This window comes from Tachyglossus aculeatus, chromosome 15 (assembly GCF_015852505.1).
Source record: "Tachyglossus aculeatus isolate mTacAcu1 chromosome 15, mTacAcu1.pri, whole genome shotgun sequence".
Lineage (NCBI taxonomy): Eukaryota > Metazoa > Chordata > Mammalia > Monotremata > Tachyglossidae > Tachyglossus > Tachyglossus aculeatus.
The window spans coordinates 26512198-26538181 of NC_052080.1; the positions used below are offsets into that span (position 1 = coordinate 26512198).

General features: G+C 55.8%; 1 protein-coding gene across 8 annotated transcripts in view; it reads left to right on the forward strand.

Annotated features, from left to right (window-relative positions):
• SPAG9 (sperm associated antigen 9) overlaps positions 1 to 25984 on the forward strand; it is a 74535-nt gene that overhangs the window by 42979 nt on the left and 5572 nt on the right. For 4 of the 8 annotated variants that reach the window (XM_038757353.1, XM_038757355.1, XM_038757357.1 and 1 more), the window contains 22 exons: positions 523 to 730; positions 1787 to 1883; positions 3534 to 3655; positions 6322 to 6333; positions 8630 to 8687; positions 9643 to 9795; positions 10138 to 10189; positions 11118 to 11248; positions 11472 to 11528; positions 12583 to 12759; positions 13451 to 13580; positions 14297 to 14389; positions 14623 to 14790; positions 15170 to 15341; positions 15825 to 16055; positions 16258 to 16462; positions 17729 to 17854; positions 18128 to 18208; positions 18616 to 18683; positions 21734 to 21882; positions 24288 to 24459; positions 25367 to 25480. In XM_038757353.1, coding sequence (XP_038613281.1) covers positions 523 to 730; positions 1787 to 1883; positions 3534 to 3655; positions 6322 to 6333; positions 8630 to 8687; positions 9643 to 9795; positions 10138 to 10189; positions 11118 to 11248; positions 11472 to 11528; positions 12583 to 12759; positions 13451 to 13580; positions 14297 to 14389; positions 14623 to 14790; positions 15170 to 15341; positions 15825 to 16055; positions 16258 to 16462; positions 17729 to 17854; positions 18128 to 18208; positions 18616 to 18683; positions 21734 to 21882; positions 24288 to 24459; positions 25367 to 25480 — 2776 coding nt within the window. The remainder of the gene's footprint in view (positions 1 to 522; positions 731 to 1786; positions 1884 to 3533; positions 3656 to 6321; positions 6334 to 8629; positions 8688 to 9642; positions 9796 to 10137; positions 10190 to 11117; positions 11249 to 11471; positions 11529 to 12582; positions 12760 to 13450; positions 13581 to 14296; positions 14390 to 14622; positions 14791 to 15169; positions 15342 to 15824; positions 16056 to 16257; positions 16463 to 17728; positions 17855 to 18127; positions 18209 to 18615; positions 18684 to 21733; positions 21883 to 24287; positions 24460 to 25366; positions 25481 to 25984) is intronic. The other 4 variants (XM_038757354.1, XM_038757356.1, XM_038757358.1 and 1 more) reach the window with 1 other exon arrangement.

Here is a 25984-nt window from a genome sequence, read left to right on the forward strand (position 1 = left end):
CAGTCTTCATCCCCATTTTACAGGTGAGGTAACTGAGACACAGAGAAGCTAAGTGACTTTGCCCAAGGTCACACAGCAGAGAAGTGGTGGAACCGGGATTAGAAGCCGGGTCCTTCAGGCTCCCCTTCCCCATCCCCCCCCATCTTACCTCCTTCCCTTCCCCACAGCACCTGTATATATGTATATGTGTTTGTACATATTTGTTACTCTATTTATTTACTTATTTTACTTGTACATATCTATTCTATTTATTTTATTTTGTTAGTATGTTTGGTTTTCTTCTCTGTCTCCCCCTTTTAGACTGTGAGCCCACTGTTGGGTAGGGACTGTCTGTCTATGTTGCCAAGTTGTACTTCCCAAGCGCTTAGTACAGTGCTCTGCACACAGTAAGCGCTCAATAAATACGATTGATGATGATGATGATCAATCTGCTGAACCACACTGCTTTGGCCTACTTGGGGTAGCAGGGCTCCCCTCCCGGGCTGGGGACTTACTTTTCCCACGCGTACCCCCCTTTTTTAGGATGAACTCTCCGATGCCAGCCAGGGAGGTTCAAAGTCTACCACTCCGGCGTCCACCGCTCCTTCCGACGGGGCCCCGCTCCCCGTCGACACCCCCCTGAGGGAGGAAAATGAAAGCTTTGCCAAGACCCCAGATCCGCCGGGCCAGCCCGAGGCCAGCAAGCACGTCGACGTGCAGGCAGCCCAGGAAACAAGGACCGTGGCCACCGGTAAGTAGTCCTGGGCTGCCGAGGAGCCCGGGAGGCCTGGGGGAATCCCCAGGAACGTCAAAGGGAAAATTAAACTTGGCAGGGGGCCCTGGTAGCCGCCCTGGTTAGGGGCACACCGATTAAGGCCACAAGGACTGACGTACGGCAGACAGAAAGCTAGCAACTCGAAAACCTCGGTTCCCCCAGGAAGTTGTGGTCAGTGGGGAAGTGTTGGGATCAAGGACCCGACTCGAGCTTTCCGGGGCTTCGCTCTGCCCCTTCCTGGGGTTCAAGCGCCTTGGGGCTCTTTGGCTCCCAAGGCCGGAGGCCACCACCGGGAGAGGGCCGGAGTTTGGTCTCTGGGCCACGGGAGAGGCAGAGAAGCCTGGAGGTCACCACCTCCACGGTGCCCCTCGGACGCTTGTCGTCTGTGCGTTGTTTCTGCCGCGGGGCCTTTGCCCTCATCCCCCCCGGGACCCACGGCAGCCGAGATTCAGGTCGCAAGGGAAGGGGCTGCAAAACCAAGAGGCCCCGCGGCACTGCCGCTTCCCCGGGCTTTTGGTCCCTCTCTGCCCAGGATCATCATCATCATCATCAATCGTATTTATTGAGCGCTTACTATGTGCGGAGCACTGTACTAAGCGCTTGGGAAGTACAAATTGGCAACATCTAGAGACAGTCCCTACCCAACAGTGGGCTCACAGTCTAAAAGGGGGAGACAGAGAACAAAACCAAACATACTAACAAAATAAAATAAATAGATATGTACAAGCAAAATAAATAAATAGAGTAATAAATATGTACAAACATATATACCTGTTGGGGGGGGCCTCCACCCAGACAGTGTCCCCAACCTCGAGAAAGGAGTCCGGTGTAGCACCGACACCTCTCCCGGCCCCCTCTGTGAAGTAGAACCCCTTTCGTTCTCGCCGTTTGCCGAGAGCTGGAGCAGGGCAGCCCACGCGGCAAACCTGCAAGCAGCGACATTTCCATGCCCGGAGTGGCAGGCCATCGGGTCTAGACCCGTTTCAGGCCCTTGACAGAGGTAACGGCATTCGCGGTTTGTTCTCCCCCAAGGCGCCAGCGAAGATGAGAAGTCCGAAGTTCAAGCAATCATCGAGTCCACCCCCGAGCTGGATATGGATAAAGACCTCAGTGGCTATAAAGGCTCCAGGTACTTCTGGCGGTACTCCTGGGAATCCCTGCCGGCCCTCATCGTCCGCCGGATTGGGATGGAGATTTCCCTCTGCCAAGGACTGTGGGAAAGACTGGGGAGAGGGAATGAGAGGAGTACAGATCCCGAGCAGGGAGGGATGCGTTCTTCCTCTCTGAGAGAAAATTGTCACCCATTTGTTGTCAGGGTTGGCCAATCTGGACAGAACCATTTGCGATCACCACTCCTTGTTGTAACCACCAACTGGGGTTGTCCCCGGTTCCTTTCATTGAGGTCATGGGTTCAAATGCCGGCTCCACTGCTTGTCAGCTGTGTGACTTTGGGCAAGTCAGTTCACTTCTCTGTGCCTCGGTTACCTCATCTGCAAAATGGGGATTAAGACTGTGAGCCCCACGTGGGACAACCTGATCCCCTCGTACCCTCCCCGTTGCTTAGAACAGTGATTTGCACACATTAAGCGCTTAACAAATGCCAGCATTATTATTCTTATTATTGAGAGCAAGGTACTAGATACCTTGGGAATTACAGAGGGAGAATTGAGAAGCAGCGTGGCCTAATGGATAGAGCACGGGCCTTGGGGTTAGAAAAGCCTGGGTTCTAATCCCGGCTCCGCCACTTGTCTGCTGTCTGGGGCAAATTACTTCATTTCTCTGTGCCTCGGTTACCTCATCTGCAAAATGGGGGTTAAGACTGGGAGCCCCACAAGGGACGCGGACTCCGTCCAACTTGATTAGCAGGTATGTACCCCAGCGCTTAGTACAGGGCAGGGGTAAGCACTTAGCAAATACCATAAAAAAAAAAGAACAAAGACTGGTTCCTGCCTTTGAGAAGCTTATAATCTAATTACCGAGGCAGGACAAACACTATGTGACTCACAATCAGACTGAAAGTCCAGCTGCCAAGGGCACAGGACAGAGTAGAAAGGAGAGAAATAAGTGCCTACCAGCAGAATTGCCTCTGTTTCCCCTCGACAAGCAAGGCAGAGCAGTGGGGGTGATTGTGCCCAAGGGGAAGACGGGTCCTGGAAGCAAAATCCTAGAGTTGCATTTTCTACCAAAATTGTAATTTCTTACGGTATTTGTTTAGCGCTTAATCTGTGTCAGGCCCTGTTCTAAGTACTGCGGTAGACGTAGGTTAATTAGGCTAGATCCAGTCCCTCTCTCTCCAAACAGGAGGAAGAATAGCTGTTGAATCCCCATTGTGCAGTTGAGGAAACTGAGGCACAGAGAAGCGAGGTGACCCCGGCGCACGCACCCACAGACACATACCCTGAGCAAACACCCTGCTGAGAAGCAGCGTGGCTCAGTGGAAAGAGCCTGGGCTTTGGAGTCAGAGTTCAGGGGTTCAAATCCCGGCTCTGCCACTTGTCAGCTGTGTGACTTTGGGCCAGTCACTTCACTTCCCCTGTGCCTCAGTTACCTCATCTGTAAAATGGGGGTTAAGACTGTGAGCCCCCCGTGGGACAACCTGATCACCTTGTAACCTCCCCAGAGTTTAGAACAGTGCTTTGCACATAGTAAGCGCTTAATAAATGCCATTATTATTATTATTATTATTATTTATACCCACTCCCCCGCCCGATCTCGTGGTCCAGGTAGTCATTTTTCACGTTTGTAAGAGAATCTCCTTTCCTTCCTCGTCCGTTCCTAGCACACCCACCAAAGGAATAGAGAACAAAGCCTTCGACCGAAACACAGAATCCCTCTTTGAAGAGCTGTCTTCGGCGGGCTCGGGCCTGATCGGCGACGTGGACGAAGGAGCCGACCTGCTGGGTACAGTGGCTTGTCTTCTTTTACAGACGCCATCCCTTTCGCGTGTTGACCATCACTGCTCTCCCTCCCGTTCCCCGAGCCGGTTCAGTTTTTTGAAACAGCGGGGTCACGGACGGAGGTGACGGCCAACGGCAATGGCGTCTCCGGGGGCCACCACGGTTTGGCCCGGACCCGAGAAAGAGCTCCGTCTCTCTCAGAGTGCCCTGTTCCCAATGATCCCTTGCCCTGCCGTGCCTGGCGGCTGCAGCTATAACCGCTCCTCTCCCACCCCACCCCAAGGACAGAGGACATTGAGGATGGATTGGTCTTTGCCACCCCTGAAACATTCCTCGGGGCAGGTTGAAAACCCGGATTTGGGGCTCCATCCATCCATCCTCCATCCATGCCTCCACCCCTCCATCCCGTGGGGACGGTCAGCGTAAGCCTCCCCGGTCGCTCTAAGCGCCGTCCCAGACCCCCGGCCCTCCTATAACACGGGGACCGTGTGCTCACCGAAGCCCGCGTGGAGGGAGAGGCGTGTCGAGGTATTTGCGCTACACGGCGACGCAGTGTTGGCGGGCATTCCCCGATTGGGCAGCAGCGACACTGGGGCGGGGGTGGACAGAGGGGAGAGAATATGGGTCGGACCCTATAGACTCTAGTCCTCTACAGTCCCCTAGACTGCAAGCTCGTTGTGGGCAGGGGATATTGTCCTTTCCCAAGCACGTAGTACAGTGCTCTGCACACAGTAAGCGCTCAGTAAATACCATTGGCCGGTTGATTCGCCGGCGGCGTTCCAGCCTCATTCCAGCAGAACCGGGCGGAAGCAGATATTCGAACACTTACGGGTCTTGAGGGAGGAAACTGCCGGGGCCCTACAAGATAGAAGGTGACATATCATCATTTATTGAGCGCTTACTGTGTGCAGGGCACTGTACTAAGCGCTTGACATATCCGGTTTTGCCCGTGGGGTACAGTGCGGGAAATCCCCTGCACCTGTGAAAACCGACTGCCTCGTTCACCGGGACAAACGTCTCTCGAGCGTAGCTGTCCCAGGGAGCCGTTTCCCTGTGAGCCATTCGGTGTTCGGCCGGCACTCACGGGGAGAGAAGCGAGGAATCTGTTTCTGGAAGGGCGCGGCGGTAGGGGTTCAGTCATCGGGGCTGGAGGATTTAGAGAACCTTCCCGTTGCCCGAACCCGGGCCCTAGGTGGAAATGGTGGTCTCCAGGTGGGAGACCGTAGGGGCCGTGGCGTGGGAGAACGACCCCATCAGTTTGGGACGCCGGGCTGGGGGGTTGGAGGCTCATCCTCGGGGCCCATCTTGGCGTGCCGCGCCGCTCCGGCTCTATAATGATAATACTTGTGGTATCAGTTCAGTTCTTACTGTGTGGCAAGCACTGCGCGCCGGGTTAGATACAAAATAGTCAGGTTCCCACATGGGACTCACAGTAGGAACAGGAGGGAGAACAGGTACCGATTCCCCATTTTGCAGCTGAGGGAACTGCGGCACCGAGAAGTGAAGTGACGTGTTAATAAATGCCATCGTCGTCATCAAAGTAACTCAGCAGACAAGCGGTGGAGCCGGGATTCGACCCCAGAGCAGCCATGTGGCTTCAGTGGATAGAGCCTGGGCTCGGTAGCCGGAAGGACATGAGTTCTAATCCCAGCCGCGCCACGCGTCTGCTCTGTGACCTCCGGCAAGTCACTTCACTTCTCTGAGCCTCAGTTCCCTCATCCTTAAAATGGGGATTAAGACTGGGAGCCCCATGTGGGACACGGACTGTGTCCAACCTGGGGACTGTCTCTATATGTTGCCAATTTGTACTTCCCAAGCGCTTAGTACAGTGCTCTGCACATAGTAAGCACTCAATAAATACGATTGATGATGATGATGATGATCCCCCCCCACAGCGCTTAGAGCAGCGAGAAGCAGCGTAGCCTATTGGATAGAGCACGGGCCTGGGCGTCAGTAGGACTGATGTTCTCGCCCCAGCGCTGCCACTTGTGTGCTGTGTGACCTTGGGCCAGTCACTTAACTTCTCTGGGCTTCGGTTACCTCATCTGTAAAACGGGGATTAAAGCTGCGAGCCCCATGTGAGACGTGGACCGTGTCCAACCTGATTAACTTATTTCTACCCCAGCGCGCAATAATAAGGGCTTCACAAATACCACCATTAAAAAATAAAAAGAAGAAGGTCCTCTGACTCCGAGGCCTGTGCTGTTTTCTGCCTGGCCACCCTGCTTCTCTAGACCTGGCCTATCTTGGGGAAAGTGGAGGCGAGGGCCCAGGTGAAATGGAGTTACACATCCCCTGTTGGGGGATTTTTCCCTACAAGTCAGCAAGGGGCATTGGTTTTTTTCCCCGAAAGAACGAAAATCGGTAGCACTCAGATGTGAAAAATTCAGCAAGCCATTGTGTCTTTTTCCCCAAGGTCAGTCTAGGTTGAAAATGTTGTGGGTTTGCTCGATGGGTTTGTAGTTTCATTGTAGTCCATGAATGCGTGTGTCTTCCCTCGTAGTGTGTGTTACCGTAAATTTCTCCCCCCACCCCCGGCCTAGGCGTGATCTTTCTGGTTGGATTAACGGCCTTCCTTTCATTCCAAATTAACGTAAGGTTAGTTGGTGGTTTCCTCCAGCGTGCTAATTGGACTTCTCCGATTTTTTTTCTCTTGGGCTGCTCACCCAGGGGAATATTCTGGTGTGTATGTCTTCGGAATCCACCCGGGCTGCCGCGCCCCCAGCTACGCATCTCTGGCTGCTGTTCTCATCCAGTGCGCTCGCCGCGTCTGTCCGCTTAGCGACACCCTCCGTACCCATTCAGCCTCCCAGCTGTCCCCAGCGCTGTGAAAATTGGCAAGGAGACCGACTGCTGACCATAACCGTAGATTCCGGCCCTTTTTTTTTTTATAGTATTTGTTGAGCGCTTCCTGTGTGCCAGGCACTGTTCTAAGCACTGGGGGGGTGGAGACAGGCTATTCAGGTTGGACGTAGTCCGTGTCCCCCGTGGTGAGTACAGCGTTAATCCCCATTTTGCAGATGAGGGAACTGAGGCACCGAGAAGTGAAGTGACTCACCCAAGGTCACGCGTCAAACAGGTAGTGGAGCCGGGATTAGAACCCGGGTCCTCCTTGTGGGTAGCTGGATTGGAAAATAAAGCCTAATAGGCTAAGTCGCTCTTTCTACCACTACAGACTTTCGGAGGCTGAATTTGGGAGCTTTTTTGGAGATTCCTGCAGAGTTTGGGCAAGTCAAAGATGGCGGGATCGTGGAGGGATTTTTAGTGAGCAGTTGTGGCTCCAGCCCAATCTGCTACTCCGATTTTTACATTTGCCAGTTCAGACCAAGAGTTTGGGGGCTGTCTGCAGGGTGACTTAGCGAGATCCCCAAGTCTGAACCGGTGGCCGATTTGGATAAGGGCAGCAACCAGAGCCCGTGCGAAGACCCAATCCCAAACCCACCGGCTCCGGAACGCCACAGGCGGAGGCAGCCTCCCGTCAGAAGGGCGGTCTGCTGCCTGTCCCCTCTGTGGGAAGTCTCTGGGCTTCCAAAGAAAACCTGACCCGCATGGGATTTGGCCCGGGGATGCAATGCATGTGCTGCACCCTGACTGGACATTTAGGCCAGAGCGGCAGCCCGCTGAGGGGCTGGCCGGAACAGCCAGAAATGACACCTGTCAGTCAGGCAGATTTACTCCATCGGGGTTCCCAGAATGGACTCAGGACTCCAGAATGGACTCCATTCTCTCCTATGTTTCGGGGGGGAGTCCCTCCTTCCCTAGCCTTTGAGCCGAGGGATACACCTTCAGCTCCCAGAAATACCCAGACCATTCCTAGAAGCTGTTGGGAATGGTTTGGGGTGGGGTTTTTCTCATTTTTCACTGCGAGAGCCTAGACTCTCCGGCCTAGAATTTATTTCCGTCGCGGGAGATCCCGCTCTGCCGGTGGTGTGCTTACCAGTCTCGGTTCAGGAAAATATGAGGGAGTTCTTTAAAGTCTGGGGCCAATGCTTTCTTGGTAGGAAAAGGCCCTATGGGTTGGACTATCGGGAGAATTTTAGCACCAGTGGGCTAAATTTGGTTATGCAGTAGAGAAACCTTTTTTTGGTTGGGGTAGCCTTAGTGGAAAAGTTTTATAACTAGGAAGTTGTCTTGAGTGACACAGAAGCAGCAAATGTTCTCAGTTTAGTTGGCCTGCCTCCTCCTGCTCCTCCTCCTCTTTCACCATTTCTCTCTTGCCTGACCGTTTACATTGTGCAGTGACCTTTGATTGGAAGCCTTCCATGTTCGCTTTCCTTTTCACACCGCTGGTAATCGTGACAGACTTTTCAGCTCACTCATCCCGCTTTTTGCCTGAAATGTTTCTCATCCTTCATTTTTGCTCTTCATGGAACGCACGGGCTCTAAGACCGTAATTCCTTTGGTAAGGTTCCATCTGCCTCGAGGCTTTCGCAGCCTTTCCTTTCCCATCTTGTCCCCCCGGTTTCCGGAAGCTCTGCTTCACGGAGCAGTTCGGCGCTTAACTCTGCCCTTGAAGAGGGCAACGTCAGACCTTTTCCATCACGATCGATTGGTGTCCTTGGTGTCGGGTAGCCCCAGCCTCTCCCAAATTCCCACCGTGCTCCGTGTTTCAGAATCGCTGCAGGCACCTCACCCTGGTGCTTGTTCATTGGGATGAGCGGCAATCCGTGGATAAATCAAGAAGGTGGGGGGTCTTTTGACAGGTCCAAATCCTCCACTCGGTGAGGCCTGGTCCAGAAGAAGAGAAAAACCCGACAGTTGTAACCGACGCAGTTCTGAGTGACCCCCGGGTTTGAAGTGGCGGGCCTCGTTTCTCAGTTCCCAAGGGAGGGTGTTAATTTGAAACTGGAGGTAGATTTCAGTAAAGTCATGAAATAGGACTGAGTGTTTGACTCATTACCCCCTGAAAAAGTATAGTTTATTGTCTTGTAATCCCATCCTTTTTTTTCTCTCTCTCTCCCCCCTACCCCCGGAAAAGGAATGGGCCGAGAGGTTGAAAATCTTATTCTGGAAAACACTCAGCTGTTGGAAACCAAGTAAGTGTTTCACTTTCTGGCAAACAGAAAGTTTGGGGACGCTCCCCCACCATCCCTCCTCCAAGCTGGGACATCTCTCCCAAGCCCTTCTCCACGTTCCCCTAAAAAGAGTCCTTAAAAAAGGTCCTGTCGCTGAAATTTGGTGCAATCCCGACCGATTTTGACTTGGAGGCATTGTTTCCGTAGTGATGGACTATAATTTGGGCCGTCCGGGACCCATCGTGTATTCTGAGCGCACCACTCCTGAGCGTTGCTTTGAACGATGCAGTTTTGCAGTTGTTCACGGAATCTGGTGTGATACAGTCCTGACCAGGCAATCAGAAAATTGGTCACATACTCCCCTTCCCCTTTCCCAGGTGGTTTGCCATCCTCTCTGTCGTTCCAACCGTCCCTCCTCCGTGCCCTGCACCCCCTCCCGGGTTCCTGCCCCCTCGCCAGCCCGCTCCGGGGCCCGGTTAGTTTGTCTCAGTACTTATTCAGCCTTTCCCGGGTGGCCGGCACCATGCTAAGCACTGGGGTGAATTGAAGCTAAATGGTCCAGCACGGCCCCCGGTCCTCACGAGGGGCAAAATCTAGGTTGGGGAGGACAGGTCTACACCTAAAGGCCTCGATTACCGCCAGCGGGACACCGAGTTCGAGGGCAAAGGAGAAAGGGGTGAGCCCCGCCAGGCGGGAGCCGTGCCGATGTTCCTTGCTCTTGGCTCCTGGCTTCCATGGTGCGCCGGCCGGGGTGTTGCGCCCTGGGCGCCACGCTTCACTCCTTAGACCCTGTCCTGCTGGCGGTCCCGGAGAGAGAAGCCGCAGGCTGCTTAAAGCGGCGTCTCCCGTCCATCTGGGGATCGTTGACCAACGTGGCCGGGGGAGCCCGCCAGGACCCACCCCGGACGTTTGCTGCAGCCTGTCGGTGCTCCCTGCCGGTAGTGAGGACTCTCTCTTCCCTTGTCCCGTTGCCCAGAAACGCCCTGAACGTGGTGAAGAATGATTTGATAGCGAAAGTGGACGAGCTGACCTGTGAGAAAGATGTGCTGCTGGGGGAACTGGAGGCCGTAAAGCAGGCCAAGCTGAAATTGGAGGAGAAGAACAGGGAATTGGAAGAAGAGCTTCGCAAGTGAGTGTCTCACCGCATTGTCCTCTTCATTTGGCTTAGGGAGTTGGAGGCCCTTCCGTTCCATCCGCCCTCTCTCTTTCCTCCTCTCTCTTTCCCCGCCGCCAGCCTTGCCCCGCCAAAAATCACCCGACCCGGCCTCCTCTTGCCTTGTAACTTAGCGTTAGCTGTAGCAGCTGTGCTCTCACGTGTGGCCGAGAAGCTTATCGAAAAGCATGAACGAGAACGAGCGTCGCCTGTGCGGTCCACCCTCACGCATACGTTTTAGGCGGAAAACTTGGTCTGGCAACTTTGTGCTCAAGGAAAGTTCCATTAACTAGATTTCTGAACGATGTCCTCTTTTAGAGCTCGAGCGGAAGCTGAAGAAGCAAGGCAAAAAGCCAAAGATGATGACGACGTAGGTACAATTTTTTTAGCCTCCGGGAGGGCACGCTTGATTTCCAAGGTCTCTTGCGCAGTTGTCCTCACCCAGGGAAGATAAAGCGGAGGATAATCCCATGCTAGCCGCATAGCTCCGAGGAGCCCAAGCGGGCCCGCTCCCGCTGCCCGAGTCCCTCAGAGCAAGGTCCTCCCGGTCCAGCGAGCGGAGAGCAGCTCAGCGGCAGATATCCCCGTCCCTTTCCCCAAACGCCCCCTTCCTTGCCCCTCACCCACCCCATTCGCCACCCCTTCCTCTCCTTCCCTGAGTTTCGGCAGCTTCACCCCATTAACCTGGAGTTCGCCCCATCTCCTGTGCCCAAACCCCCGGAGGAAGGGTGCCCTTTATTGTTAGAAGCAGTCTGCGACTCAGCAGAGTGGTCTAGGGGGGACTGCCTCGTTCTGTGCACCAGGCTGCCCACACCCTTGGAGCAGTATATTCATTTCAGTTAGAGGATGCCTAGGGATCATCTGAGGGCAACCCCCAAGGTGTGCTACCCCTGGGCCCAGAGCGGGGACACCCAGGGATCATTAGAGGGTCAAGCAGGGACAGGGAGCGCTTTTTTTTCACATTTTGATAGTCCAGAGTTCCCTAGGGGATCCTTTGGAAGCCCTACCGGGCGTGTCCCGGGACCGTAGGCTTGCTGCGTGTATTCCATCACGCTGTCCGGGGGCGGGACAGAGCCGGGGGTTGGGGGACGCGTTTCGGAGCCCTGCACCTCGATCCTCCTTTACCATCGGTGAGGTCATTTTCCGTCGTCCGCAAACAATTGCCGCCTGGCTTGTCGGGGCGGCCCCGGGGCCGCAAGGCGGCCAGATGCACAAGCACGTCGGGAGCCTCCGTGCCTTGCCCGGACGGCCACGGGCCCGCCGGGCGTTGACGGCTCCTCCGCCTCCTCCCTCCTCAGAGCGACATCCCCACCGCCCAGAGGAAGCGCTTTACCCGCGTCGAGATGGCGCGGGTCCTCATGGAGAGGAACCAGTACAAAGAGAGGCTGATGGAGCTCCAGGAGGCCGTGCGGTGGACTGAGATGATCAGGTCAGGACGGGGACCTGGCCCCTTCTCGGGTTGGGCCAAGCCCCCTGACCGGCGGGGACCCGGCGGCCCTGGACCCGAGCCGTCCGGTCCCGGGAATCGGGTGTTCGGCGGGTTCGGGCTCCCGCCGCCCCTGGGTAGGATCTTCTGCCCACCCGGGTGGGTCAGCCGCATCCCCTGAGGCTGCTGCTGACTGCTGTTCCTGTCCAATTCCTCCCTCCTTTAGAGCATCGAGAGAAAACCCAGCCATGCAGGAAAAAAAAAGATCCAGCATCTGGCAGTTGTAAGTACCGGGAACCGGCATCGGGAGCCCGAACCGGGCGGGGAGGGAAAGCCGGGGGCCGGGGGGAGCGAGGACGATTTCCGAGCAAGGAACTCTGACTCTGGATTCAAAGCTGTTTGGTGCGCACAGTGCAAGTTCTCTGCACTGTTGGTCGTCATCGTGTCTTCATTCTGGTCAGTTTTTCTTCTACTGTGGGGTAAAGATCACTAAATCGAGTCTTTCTTTTTTAAACACTTAGCATGCCAACTGGGTAAGGCTGCTCTTGAAGACCAAAAAAAAAAAAAAAAAAAGATATCGTAAGCCGCATCCCGTAACGTTGTTTATGCACTTATTGGAGTTGAATGCCAGAGTCCTATCACGCCTTGGGACGTCATTGCCCTTGGAGCCGAAGAGGACCTGGGCCACGTAGTATTAGGTTCCCCGGTTGACTTATCTACGGATAAAGAGCTTTCTAAAACTAAATCTTGGAAATTGCGTTGGTGTGTGGGCTTGCCTGTGATTGTGCCGTGATTACCGTGTGGTCCAGCGCTTGCAAATTGCCTCTCTGCTATGGGTCGTCCCTTCCCGCTCGGCGGTTAATTGATTCGAGGCCACGCCGATTCTTTTCGTTTGAATCTAAGGGGGACTCTGCGGACCTCCCAGGCCGCGGTTTCGCCATCTTTGGGGGCTGCTTTGAGCGTAGCTCCGGGACCTGCGAGTGCCGTTCCCCCACCGCGACCGACGGCTTTTCTTTACTTGTACTCACCTTGTAACCTCCCCAGCGCTTAGAACAGTGCTTTGCACGTAGTAAGCGCTTAATAAATGCCATCATTATTATTATTTACCGTATCCCGGTGGATCTCAACAGGAGGCTCGCGTTGGCAGATTTAGGGGAGCTGAGAAATCCCAGGGGGCCGACCGTCCCGAGACTGGCTGCGGGGGGCTGCAGTCGATGGTCCCGGCTTCTGACCCGGTGCTCTGGAAAGCCGTCTGGGGGTGATCTGCCACGCGGGAAGATCGGGCGGAGCGCCCCGGCCCGGCTTTCCAGGCGGACACGGTGTCTCTGTCGTTTCAGCTTCAGTCGGCTCTTCAGCTCTTCGAGCAACACGTCGAAGAAGCCGGCCGAGCCGCCGGTCAAACTGAAGTACAACGCCCCCACCTCCCACGTGACTCCGTCGGTCAAGAAGAGGAGCAGCACCTTGTCCCAACTCCCGGGAGACAAGTCCAAAGCCTTTGACTTCCTCAGTGAAGAGTGAGTGGTTTGGGAGCTGGGCCGTGGCGGGACTGCGAGTTGGCACTGTTCGGAAGCCAGCGCGGGAAACTGGCGTCAGCTGGGCTGTCCCCGAGAGAGATCAAGCCAGCGAGGTCCTCCCTGGGTTCCCTGTATATTTGCCGCGGCTTCGGTTAAATAATAAGTCACGATGGTATCTAAGCACTGTTCTGAGCGCTGGGGTAGACACAAGGAAATCAGGTTGTCCCACGTGGGACTCACAGTCTTCATTCCCGTTTTCCAGATGAGGCAACTGAGGAACAGAGCAGTTAAGTGACGTGCCCAAAGTCGCACAGCTGACAAGTGGATTTTATACCGCGTCCTGGGACGTGGGAGGAGGGAGAGAAGGAGAGACCCAGGGAGACTTGAGAACGGGTCCCGTTAACGCGGCCATGTGGTGAACTCTGGCTGAAACCCCCGGATCCAGCAGGGGAATCTCCAAGGGAACTCCGGGAAAGCCGGGGATGGGCTCCCTTGATCTGTGAAAGTTACTTGCCTCGAAGTGAGTTGGCCAGGCCCCAGAAAAAGTTAGAACCAACTCCCCTTTCAGGAGGGCTCTGAACGAACGGGCGGGCTCCGACCCCAGACGACGCAGCAGGAACCCACTCCGGGGCTTGCCGTCGCTCAGCCACCGGGTGACCGTCGCCCTGCCGAAACTCTCTCCGTTCCCTAGAACCGAAGCCAGTTTAGCCTCCCGCAGAGAGCAGAAGAGAGAACAGTACCGCCAAGTGAGAGCGCACGTCCAGAAGGAGGATGGGAGAGTGCAGGCTTTCGGCTGGAGCTTGCCACAGAAGTACAAGCAGGTAACGTTGGCCGTCCGGGGTTAGCCACCGCCCGGGTGTAGGGGAAAGCGAGGGCGTCGGGCGAGCTCCCCCTCTCAGGCTGCGTAAATGGGCTCCAATTTTGCTCCGCGGAGGTGCTCTTCCTGGAATCGGGGAGGAGGCATCGAGCGTTTGCGGAAGCACGCTAGAGGTTGCATTCCAAAAGGAAAAGCAAGCTTTCCCCAGCACCCTTCGTGGGCTGAGCGACGAACAGTGCTGTTTCTCTCTGAACCAGCGGCTCAGAAAGGGGGTGCCCGCCAGCCTCCGCGCCTGTCTGGGTTGTGCTTCGGGAGTCTAGTGATGCTAGGGAGATCTGTTCCGGTCCCACCCCATCCCAGCACTTTTTGGGGGTCGGGGGAGGTGGAAGGTGCACCTTCCCCCTAGATAGGCCTCTCCCTTTCAGGGAAGGATGGCGCAGACCCAGTGCTCCTTGCCCATGAAAACCACGCTGATGGACGGGGGAAATGAGTGGCATTAGAGCCACCCGTGGCGGGCAGCTGCGAGGGGAAAGAGAAAATGAGCACTACCCTGGGTTTATTTGTCAAAAGCAGGCCCGGTGACCCGTCTGGAAACGGCTGGTTGGAGCTAGAGCACTCCCCCTGACACCTGGGACAGATCTGGGCGTGGGTTGGGCAGCCTTGTCGGTGAGACGAGTCGAGGGGGGCTCATCCAACTTCCCTCACGACTTTTCTTCCCAGGCCGCAAACGGGGGCCAGGGTGGTGACAAGATGAAGAATTTGCCTGTGCCGGTCTACCTCAGACCCTTAGATGAAAAAGATGCGTCCATGAAGGTAGTCTGATCGTCGGCCGTCGAGCGAGCCGTTCCCCGGACACCGGGAGAATTGAGTCGGTCGAAGTCGGGCGGGCCCGACGGAGGATAAAAGCCTAGGCCGAGTCCGTTCCGAGGGGCACCTCTCCGAGGAACGGAACCGAGCGTTTTGGGGGATACGGCAGACTCGTGGGCGGAACAGGGCGAGGCTGGGCTCGGTGGTTTCTTATCTGCTCTCCCCCGTCCCCTCCCAAGCTGTGGTGTGCAGTCGGGGTCAACTTGTCAGGAGGGAAGACCAGAGACGGAGGCTCGGTGGTCGGAGCCAGCGTCTTCTACAGCGACGTGGCCGCTCCGGACGCAGAAGGCCCCAAGCGCCGCAGCGCATCGCAGAGCAGCCTGGACCGACTGGACCAAGAGCTCAAGGTAGGCACGTGCTTGCCGAGAAACCCTGCCCTTCCTTTCTGTGGGCAACATCTGTCCAGCCTTCCCCTTTCCCCCCGTGCCCATCAGAGCCTCCGCCCTGAGCCAGCTGTCTCAAGGGCACGCTTCGGGCCTCATCCCTGCACAAACGAACCCAAAGACGAGGCCGCTTCCCATTTTTCACTTTCCCAAATGTCTCTCGCGGCCCTTGCGCGCGCCGTCTTGGAAGGGCTGATTTCGAGCTTCCCCTCCCTCCTCCTCAGCTGGGACCAAAGGGTCCTGGAACTTCACCGCACTCGAGCCGGAGCAGGTAGAAAGTTCCGGGCGTGAGGGGGAGCGTGTTGGGAGAAAACCTTTAACGCCCTTGGCTCCGGCCTGGCAGGAGCAGCAGCAGGAGTTGAGGCATCAGGAAGAGCTGTCCAGCCTCGTCTGGATATGTACGAGCACGCACGCGGCCACCAAAGTGATCGTCGTGGATGCGAACCAGCCAGGAAACATCCTGGACAGCTTCACTGTGTGCAACTCTCACGTTCTGTGTATCGCGAGCGTTCCAGGTGAGCCGCCCGAGGGCTTTCCGGTTCCCCACGTCCCCCCCATTTGAACCATCACGCTCTATGGCGAAGCCGCTTTTGGTTCGGCCAGCAAAACCGGGGGTCACCCAGAGAAGCGGTTCCAAGTTAGAACAGCCACGCGGCTCTGCGGAAGCAGACAAGGAAGAAGAGGTTTCTACTCTGCCTTGGGGAGCTCCAGAGTTCAGTGTGATTCCCGTTTCTCCTGAAATCCGTTAGCTCAGTCCCGAGTTGCCATAAGATGTCGTCGTAAAAACCGTCGACATGGGCAAAAATGGAGAATTTAGTCCACTCCAAGGGCCAGCTCCTCCCTTGGGGCCGGGAGGTGGGAAGGGGCTGCACCCTGAGGTCTCTGAGCTCGGGGGAGCCGGGCCGTGGTGCTTCTGGCCTCCCCGCCGGCCTGCCTCCCGACCCCATATGGATTCTGGAGATCCTGCCGAAGGCGCTGACGCGCGGCCTGTCTTTCAGGAGCCCGGGAGACGGACTACCCGGCTGGCGAAGAGGCGGCGGAGGCCGGCCAGGTGGACAGAGCCTCGCTGTGCGGCAGCGTAGCGAGCAGCAGCTCAGCGGAAGGAGACAGCTTGCTGGGAGGCATCACCGTGGTGGGCTGCGCTGCAGGGGCGGGGCCGGGGCCCGGGTCGGCCCCCTCGCCCTCGTCCCACACCAGGGAAGCCTCCCCGGTGACGGAAAAGCCTCCAGGTTGGTGGGGGCTCTTCCGGCTCCCCTCCCTCTGTGGCTGTGAGCCCCGAGCAAGGCCGGGACTCCCCTCTATCGGGCCGAGCGCAAGCAGGGCCAGCCACAGTGGTGTGGCCACTGGCCGCAGCAGGAGCTAGCCATCGCGCACAGGGCTCACTCACCCGTCTTCACTCTTGTTCTCACTCTCTTCCTCTCTCTCTCATAGAAGCAGAACCAGAGCAAGAGACAGTAGATGAGACCGTCCCCACAGCCGAAGAAGCCACCGAAGCTACAGAAGCCACGGAAGGCAATCCAGGGACCGGAGAAGAGGTTGTAGATCTGAACCAGGCCGGTGTCTACACCGAGCACGTCTTCACGGATCCCCTGGGGGTGCAGAACACGGAAGAGGGACCCCCGATATACCAAACAAGGTACCCAGGCCAGCGTTCAGCTGCCGCCCGACCCCCAAGCATCCTGAACCCTGAAGCTCATGCTGGATAGAGGGAAAAATCTCAGCCTCTGGATTTGGCCAAAGGCTGAAATCTCTGTCGCCATGTCTTCTGTGCATTGGTTTGCTTGTGGTTTCTGGCTATTTGGAGGGGTAGCTTCCTTCCAGGGCCCTCCCACAGCCCCTGAGTATTTAGGTTTCTGGTTTTTTCTTGCTTCTCTTCTATCTTTCGGCGCCCAGAGAAAGGATATTTGTCTGCTGGGACTGGCCGTCTTCCTGTTATCCTGGAAGGCCCTCGTGACCTGGAATCGGGCCTCTCTGCCGTATTGTCCCAAGCATCTAGTACGGGGTCTCAATTCCGGAAAGATCAGGAAAGACCCGCAGTTCGCAGCCTTTACCGGCTCTTATGTTGGGGAGCAGCACAATACGCTCCTCCGAGCAGGATGCCTCTGTGAACGGAGAACTGAGATTTCCTGAGGTCCCGGGTGGCTGTGGTTTAACTTCTGCTTTCAGCCCGAGAAGTGGCTGCCCCCCTTCTCTTTCTCCATGCTCAGCCCAGTGCGATCACCCCATATCTGCCCTCTGCACCGAGGTCTCGGTGGAGAGAACAAGCTGGCACCATTGTATCCGTCAGCTCTTCTGGATGGATTTGGCCAAGCTGTGACCCCATGTCCTCTTGCTGCTTCTAAGTCCTCCCTTCATAGCTTGGTGGATGGGGCCGGGTACAATTCCTCTCCAGGAAGGGCCACCCTGAATACATGCAGTCTCGGATGATCCCAGATTACTTTCACATCCTCATACCATCTCATGTGATTATCGCAGTCCCCAAGTAAGCTTGTAGTGGGCAGGGAACGTGTCCGTTTATTGGTGTATCGTACTCTCCCAATCACTTAATACAGTCTTCTGTACACAGTAAGCGCTCAGTAAATATGATTGAATGAATGAGGTGAGAAACTGAGGTCCCACGACATATAAGGTGACTCACCCCAGGTCACACAGCAGTTCGGGGGCAGAACTAGGATTGAAGCCCGGATCTCCAAACCTTTACCCTTTCCACCAAATCAAATCAGGTCGAGACAGGAATTCCACTCTTCAAGAATCACGGTTCTGCTCCCGCTCCCCGTGTTTCCCCAGTTCCGGACGGTTCACGTTTTGTCCCACGAGCCAAGCCGGGAAGACACGCGATCCTTAAAAGCGGCAAAACCGATCAGGTGGCTCGGGTGTTTCCCGGGCCTCTTTCCTTTGGCAGTGACGAGGCGGACGGTTGCAAAGACCCCAGATCGGCCTTGCCGGATGAGCACGACCTGGTGAGGGAGGAAGCCCAGAAGATGAGCAGCCTTTTGCCCACCATGTGGCTCGGAGCTCAGAACGGGTGGTGAGTCGCCGAGGCGTACCGGGGAACGCGTGCCCGGCGGTCCCAGAGGATACCACGTGGCCCCTTTCTCTGGGCACCGGACATTTAGGAACGGGGTCGGCTGAGTCTTAGAGTGGGTGTCTGCTTCTATAACTGGGAGCCACCGGTTAAGTTAATTATTAAAATAATAATAACGATAATATTTGTTAAGTGCTACCCGAGGCAGGCGGTGGGGCGCGGAAGCCCCTGCTTCCGGCTGCGACGGGCTTACCTCTCCCGACTTTGTTCTCGCAGCTTGTACGTCCATTCGTCCGTGGCCCAGTGGAGGAAGTGTCTCCATGCCATCAAGCTGAAGGATTCCATCCTCAGTATCGTGTAAGTCCCACCCTCCCTCCCTCCAAGCGGGCATTTCCGGGTGACAGCGGAGCGCGCTGCTGGATCCGGCAGCCGTTCGGCCTCGTGGGGGCTGGCTGAGGAAACGGGTCCTCTTGGCTGGAAGGGGGGACCGTGAAGGGCAAGCGAAGGGCACGGCGGAGCAGCGAGGCTCACTGCAGCCGGGCGCGGGCGGCCGTTCTGGGAGGAAGAGTGATGCCGGCTTGTGGACTTTTCCTCTGAGCGTGCTCTTTGCTTCTCCCACCCTTATCCGGCCCGTCCAGGCCCGGGGACCGCCCGCACCAACCCACAGACCCGTCGATGCCGCCTTGTTCTCGGTCCTCAATAGCCCGCCGAGCTGCCCGGGCGCCAGCCGGCCACCACTGACGCGCACCTTTTTCCCTCCGCAGACACGTGAAAGGAATCGTGTTAGTCGCGCTAGCCGATGGGACATTGGCCATTTTCCACAGGGGAGTGGGTAGGTATCCTGTGCCAGACCCGGGAGAGCCCCTCGAAGCAGCTGGCACTCTTGGGTTGCGGTTGTGCAGGGTTTCCCGGGCGCGACCCCGTTCTGAGAGCGTTGCCTACCTGTAAGTGGTAAACTGAGGGACGGAGCGGTCTCCCCGGGGAGATGCTACGCCTCCGAGGCAGGGCCTCTGGGAAGGGCTCTCCGGATCTCGAGGAGGCCCAGAGGGGCGTCTTTCCCGCCTTGTCCCGTGCGCACTCCAGGTCACTATGACAACACCCTGAGCTCCCCCAAATTCCAAGAAGCCACAGCCCCTCCCAGAGGACCTGTCTTCCCTCTGGGGACCCTGGAGAATCGGGCTCAGTCTCGAGGAAAAGTAAAAACGGTGGTATGTACTGAACGCCTCTTGAGTGCGGTGTCACTTCTCTGTGCCTCAGTTACCTCATCTGTAAAATGGGGATTAAGACTGTGAGCCCCCCCACATGGGACATCCTGATAACCTTGTAACCTCTCCAGTGCTTAGAACAGTGCTTTGCACATAGTAAGCGCTTAATAAATGCCATTATTATTATAGTGGGGAGCCGTGGCTCAGTGGAAAGAGCGCGGGCTTGGGAGCCAGAGGTCATGGGTTCGAATCCCTCCTCCCCCACATGTCTGCTGTGTGACCTTGGGCAAGTCACTTCACTTCTCTGTGCCTCAGTTCCCTCATCTGTAAAATGGGGATTGAGACTGTGAGCCCAACATGGGACAACCTCATCTCCTTGTGTTCCCCCCAGCGCTTAGAACAGTGCTTTGCACATAGTAAGCGCTTAACAAATACCAACATTATTATTATTATTATTACTGTACTGAGCAACTAGGGAAGGTGGACAGAAGCACTAGCCACAGTTCCTGCCCTCAAGTAGCTCGCAATCTGCTGGCCTGTAAAATACGTGCAGAGGGGTCTCTGGTAATAATAATAATAATGGCATTTATTAAGCGCTTACTATGTGCGAAGCACTGTTCTAAGCACTGGGGAGGATACAAAGTAATCAGGTTGTCCCGCAGGGGGCTCACAGTCTTAACCCCCATTTTCCAGTTGAGAGAACCGAGGCCCAGAGAAGTGAAGTGACTGGCCCAAAGTCACACAGCTGACAAGTGGCAGAGCCGGAATTTGAACCCGTGATCTCTGACTCCAAAGCCCGGGCTCTTTAGTCATAGTATTTATTAACCACTCACTATGTAAAGAACACTTGGGAAAGAAGAGACGGTTGGGAATTCAACAGTCCGTGATCCTCCGGGGGCTCAGAATCTAAGAATTAAAGTAAACTAAAGCAGTGTCCTACCAAGCATTTGAATCCTTTCGGCGTGCCCGACCCTGTGAGGCACGCCGCAACCAAACCAAGGGGACGCGTGCGCTTCCCTGTCGGGACCCCTCGCCCAGTTTCACCTGCAACGGGGAGATTGGGTGGGATCCATGAGTCAGTCAGTAGTATTTATTGAGCGCTTACTATGTGCAGAGCACTGTATTAAGCACTTGGGAGAGGACAGTACTACCGAATTAGCACTCAGGGTCCCTGCCCATAACGAGCTGACAGGCTAGACGGGGAGACAGACATTAATATGAATAAATTAGTAATTTGTGATATGTAATTTCAAGATGTGTGCATCCTGTACCCCACAAGTGCTGTGGGGTTAGGAGTGGGACTGTGGGGTGACTTTTTCCCTCTTGCTGTCTCTGTTCCTGTGTAGAAAATTCTTCTGCCGTCCTGTCAGAGTTACTCTTAAGACCTTTAAAAAGAAACCGCAGTTGCTTCTGCCTCAGGGGGCCGAGGGGTTGGGGAGGTAGAGGCTGAGGTTAGATGGCATTTCCATCAGGTCCCATTTCAAAACCCGGAGTCCTCGCCGTAATCCCCTCCCTGTGACGGCCGGCTTCCGGGGCCAGGCCTCGGGCCCTGCGCGCTCCAGCCGGCCGGGGGGGCCTAACTGAGCGTGAGGCAGGCTCGTCGCCAGTCTCCCCCCATCCCTGTCCCCTGCCTTGGCCCCAGTCCTCTGTCTGGCTGCCGCCTCGGGCCCAAAAGTTCCGGGTCCCAGTTGACGGCCATTCCCGATCCCCTGCATCCGCCCCGCCGACGTCGAGTCCTCCTGCTCCATCTCCCGCGTGCAGTTCTGAGAAACCGCGGGTGTACCAGAGCCAGGGATTACCCTCCCCATCCTGTCCCCTCCGTCTGCTGTCACCGTTTCGGTGCTCTGAAGCCCCTTTTCCCCTCACCCTCTGAGTCGTGCCAACAGAGCCGCCAGCGCCGGGGCACTGGACCGCGCCCGTCGTCCCCCCGCTCCACAGCTGACCGTCCCTATCCATCCTTAAAGGGGTCAGGCGGGCGGGCCCGGGTCCTACCCGTGCGGACGTGGGCTCGGAGCCGTTGTGATGGTGCCCGGCCTGTGACAACAGGCGTGAGTCTGCCGAGACTAACGGCCACCGAGGCAGCAAGTGGGCGCCTCAGGCCATCTGGGGTCATCCCGTGAGCGTGGCCGAAAGCACACTGAAACCGGCCACCCGCAGCCCTTCGGCGGGTGTGCCCGGTAACAGTTTGTGGCTGTCAACTATGTGCTCCTTGAAGTCAGGGGGCCTCGCCTTCTGCTTTTGGGGGGTGTTCCCGGGTCCACCCAGCCCCCCGTTGATGCAGGGCTGGGGTCCCTGATGAACGCTGTTCTTTGGCCAACTCAAGCGACAGTAGTGATGCCGCCCTGAGTGGCGTTTGCGCCCAGCAGGCGTCCAGCTCCCGAATAATAATAATAATAATGGCATTTATTAAGCGCTTACTATGTGCAAAGCACTTTCTAAGCGCTGGAGAAAATAAATCAGCCACGACGAGGGGGGGATCCGAGGCGGTCCTCCAGCCCACCTGCGCCAGGCCGGCCGGGGTGGAGCCACCTTCATTCGTTCAGTCGTGTTTATTGAGCGCTTACGGTGTGCAGAGCACTGTCCTAAGCGCTTGGGAAGTCCGAACATATAAAGACGGTCCCTACCCCACAGTGGGCTCATCTTGTGCGCCTTCAGTCTGGGCCGCGTTGTCTTCCAGACGGCCAGTGGGACTTGTCAAACTATCACCTGTTGGACCTGGGGCGGCCCCACCACTCCATCCGCTGCATGACCGTGGTTCACGACAAAGTCTGGTGTGGTTATCGGAACAAGATCTACGTGGTGCAGCCCAAAGCCATGAAGATAGAGGCAAGTCCTACTCATCTTATGGTTGTACATATTTATTACTCTGTTTATTTATTTATTTATTTATTTTACTTGTACATTTCTATCCTACTTATTTTATTTTGTTGGTATGTTTGGTTCTGTTCTCTGTCTCCCCCTTTTAGACTGTGAGCCCACTATCGGGTAGGGACTGTCTCTATGTGATGCCAATTTGTACTTCCCAAGCGCTTAGTACAGTGCTCTGCACATAGTAAGCGCTCAATAAATACGATTGATTGATTGATTGATTGATTGATTGATCTTTCTGCAACCGGGTCTCTGGGAGCTGTCTCCCGGGCTCATTCGTTATTATGCGGGCCCTCCCTCTGCCTATCCGCCAAGCTAGCTCTCTTCCTCCCTTCAAGGCCCTGCTGAGAGCTCACCTCCTCCAGGAGGCCTTCCCAGACTGAGCCCCTTCCTTCCTCTCCCCCTCGCCCCCCTCTCCATCCCCCCCATCTTACCTCCTTCCCTTCCCCACAGCACCTGTATATATGTATATATGTTTGTACATATTTATTACTCTATTTTATTTGTACATATTTATTCTATTTATTTTATTTTGTTAATATGTTTGGTTTTGTTCTCTGACTCCCCCTTTTAGACTGTGAGCCCACTGTTGGGTAGGGACTGTCTCTATATGTTGCCAATTTGTACTTCCCAAGCGCTTAGTACAGTGCTCTGCACATAGTAAGCGCTCAACAAATACGATTGATGATGATGATGATGATGCGGGCTTGCCCACCAACCCATCTGGTTGCGGATGTTTTGCTGGGAGAAGCAGCGTAGCCTCGTGGAGAGAACCCAGGCCTAAGAGGCAGGAGGACTTGGGTTCAAATCCCGGCTCCTCCACTTTCATTCATTCATTCATTCAATCGTATGTATTGAGCGCTTACTGTGTGCAGAGCACTGTACTAAGCGCTTGGGAAGTGCAATTCGGCTGCTTATTGAGACGGTCCCTACCCAACAGCGAGCTCACAGTCTAGATGGGGGACAAAGACAACACAACGAAACGTGGACAGGTCAAGTCATCAGAATAAATAGAAGTAAAGCTAGATGCACAAGTCACTTGGATAAGTCACTTCATTCAGTCGTATTTATTGAGCACTTACTGTGTGCAGAGCGCAGTACTGAGCGCTTGAGCACTGTACTAAGTGCGTAACTTCTCTGCCTCAGTAACCTCATCTGTAAAATGGGGATTAAGACTGTGAGCCCCACATAGGACAACCTGAATACCTTGTGTCCGTCCCAGCGCTTAGAGAAGTGCTTGGCACAAAGTAAGTGCTTAACAAATACCATAGTTGTTGTTGTTATGAAGGACAAAGACTCCATCCCACCCAATTTGCTTGTATACACCCCAGTGCTTAGAACAGCACTTGACACCGCAATAAGCGCTTAACAGGTACCATCATTTTTTTTTTTAACTGACTCCAGGCTCTGCCGGTTATGATTTTTGGCCCAACTTCTTGGCCAGGTGCCATTCTAAGCACTTAGTACAGTCCTCTGCTCATACTGAGCAGTCACTAAATACCGCTGGTTGATGGATTCAGTTAGTTACCTGGCCTCTTTGGTGCCAGCTCTGGCCCAGGTGTGTGTGGGCTGAGCCATGGGTAACCCTTCATTCAGTAGTAGTAGTAGAGTAATAATAATAATGGCATTTATTAAGCGCTTACTATATGCAGAGCACTGTTGTAAGGGCTGGGGAGGTTACAGGGTGATCAGGTTTTCCCATGGGGGGCTCCCAGTCTTAATCCCCATTTTACAGATGTGGGAACTGAGGCCCAGTGAAGTGAAGCGACTTGCTCAAAGTCACACAGCTGACAGTTGGCAGAACAGGGATTTGAACCCATGACCTCTGACTCCAAAGCCCGGGCTCTTTCCACTGAGCCAAGCTGCTTCTCAGTAGTGCTTGGACTGACACCATGGCCCAGTGGAAAGAGCTCCGGCCTAGGAGTCAAAGGACGTGGGATTTAATCCTGGCTCCGCCACTTACCTGCTGTGTGACTTGGGCGAGTCACTTCACTTTTCTTGGCCTCACTTCCTTCATCTGCAGAATGGGGATTCAATCCCCGTTCTCCCTTCTACTTAAACTGTGAGCCCCATGTAGAACCCGATTATCTTGTGTGTCCCCCAGTGCTTAGTACAGTGCTTGGCCCATGGTGAGAACTCAACAAATAACACAGTTATTAATGGTAGTGGAGCTCAAGGGACCGATTGGCATGCTGTTCCCAAAGTTCCCGGCACCTTTCTGGGCGATTCATGGTGACCCCAGCCGGGACCCCTGGGCTTAGTCGCCTCTTCACGGCGGGCGCGGGTGGGGGCGAGTCCCCTGCCGAGAGCCAGCCTCAGCCCAAACCGTGAGACTAACGGCCACCCGTGCTTCTGTCCCGTAGAAATCGTTCGATGCCCACCCGAGGAAAGAGAGCCAAGTGAGGCAGCTGGCCTGGGTGGGAGATGGGGTGTGGGTCTCCATCCGCCTCGACTCCACGCTGCGCCTCTACCACGCCCACACCTATCAGCACTTACAGGATGTGGACATCGAGCCTTATGTCAGCAAGATGTTAGGTAAGCCTCCGGATCCCTGCCCCAGGGAGCCGCTCTTCTTGTACTGAAGAGAAAGGACAGGTCCCCACGCAAGCGAACTGCCATGGCGGCCGGCGGGTCTTGCCGGGGCGACAAGGCCATCGCAGTGTTTGCGTCTGATGTAAGTCCTTTCACTCTCAGTCATTCCCCCCGGGGTCCCAACGCCCCGGGTTAGGCTCTGACCCCAGGAGGGCATCAGGGTCCCCAGTAGGTCCGTCTATTCTGGGCTGGTTTCACCAACTCTCTTATAGTACAGTGCTCTGCACATAGTAAGCGCTCAATAAATACGACTGATGATATTGTACTCTCCCACATGCTTACTATAGTGCTCTGCACGCAGTAAGTGCTTAATTCGTACGATCGATCGGCTGACTTTGCCAGAAGCTGGAGCCAGAGACAACTCGAGGCCCCAGGGCGACGACTCGGCCCCGCTTTCCGTCACCCCTGCCGGGGCCCGTTCCCAGGCATAGGCTGGGTGGCGGATCAGAAGGTTGGGCGGCTTCTCTGACCGAAACAGATTCTCAAGGGATCTTCCCCACAGGGTGTCAGGGCCTGAGCATTATATTTAGAAACCGAGTCCCATGTCCCGAGTCCCCTCATCCTCCCTCGTCCCTCAAGAGTGTCCCCAGGTAGGGTTGGCCCCAGGGCAGTGCCCTCTCTCCTGAAGACGGGTGAGTTAGTGACACCGCATCAGCCCGACCTGCTTCGGGAAGCCCGGGTGCCATTGGGAATGCAACAGTGTTCCGGACTCCTGGGCGGCATTGGGAAGACCACACCCTCACACCAGGGAGCAGATCCTTTCTGAGCTGCCTGCTCCTCGATTTGGTGGGATGCCGGGCACCCAGAATCCTCACCCCTCTGACCTTGGAATCGCTCTTCCTCATTTCAGGTACCGGCAAACTCGGATTCTCCTTTGTGAGAATCACAGCGCTGATGGTGTCTTGCAATCGCCTGTGGGTGGGGACCGGCAACGGCGTCATCATCTCCATCCCATTAACAGAAAGTAAGCGGGGGTCTCGGGCCCGGCCCGGCCGAGGGGTGGGACGCCGGAGCAGAAACGGAGCCGGCCGTCGGGCTGGCGTCCCCCGCTTCGGGTGGCGGGAGAGAGGAAACTGTCTCGCGGCACTGTGGGAATTCCCCCATTCAACTCCCAGCGCAAAAGTCACCTTCTTTCACCCGGAGTCTCCGGGCAAGTTGGAGTTTTACTTGGCCCAAACTGGACTTTACAGAGCAGGCAGTTTGGCTCCCACGGACCCTGCCTGTCCCCATTTGAGGGCCAAGTGGGGTAGTCCCATCAGCTTCTTGGCCACTTTATCCCACCTGACGTTAGAGAACTCAAATGTGCAAACAGACGTCCAGCTCTCATCTCCACCAAGGTTCCTCGGGACTGAGATCCCGACTATCCTCTCTCAGCCAGCTGGCCCCGGGCTAACGACCCCCGGGAAAGGGGATTCCGGAGAATGGGGCTGGGGGCCGGGACTGGGCAGCTGAAGGAAAAGCATGCCTG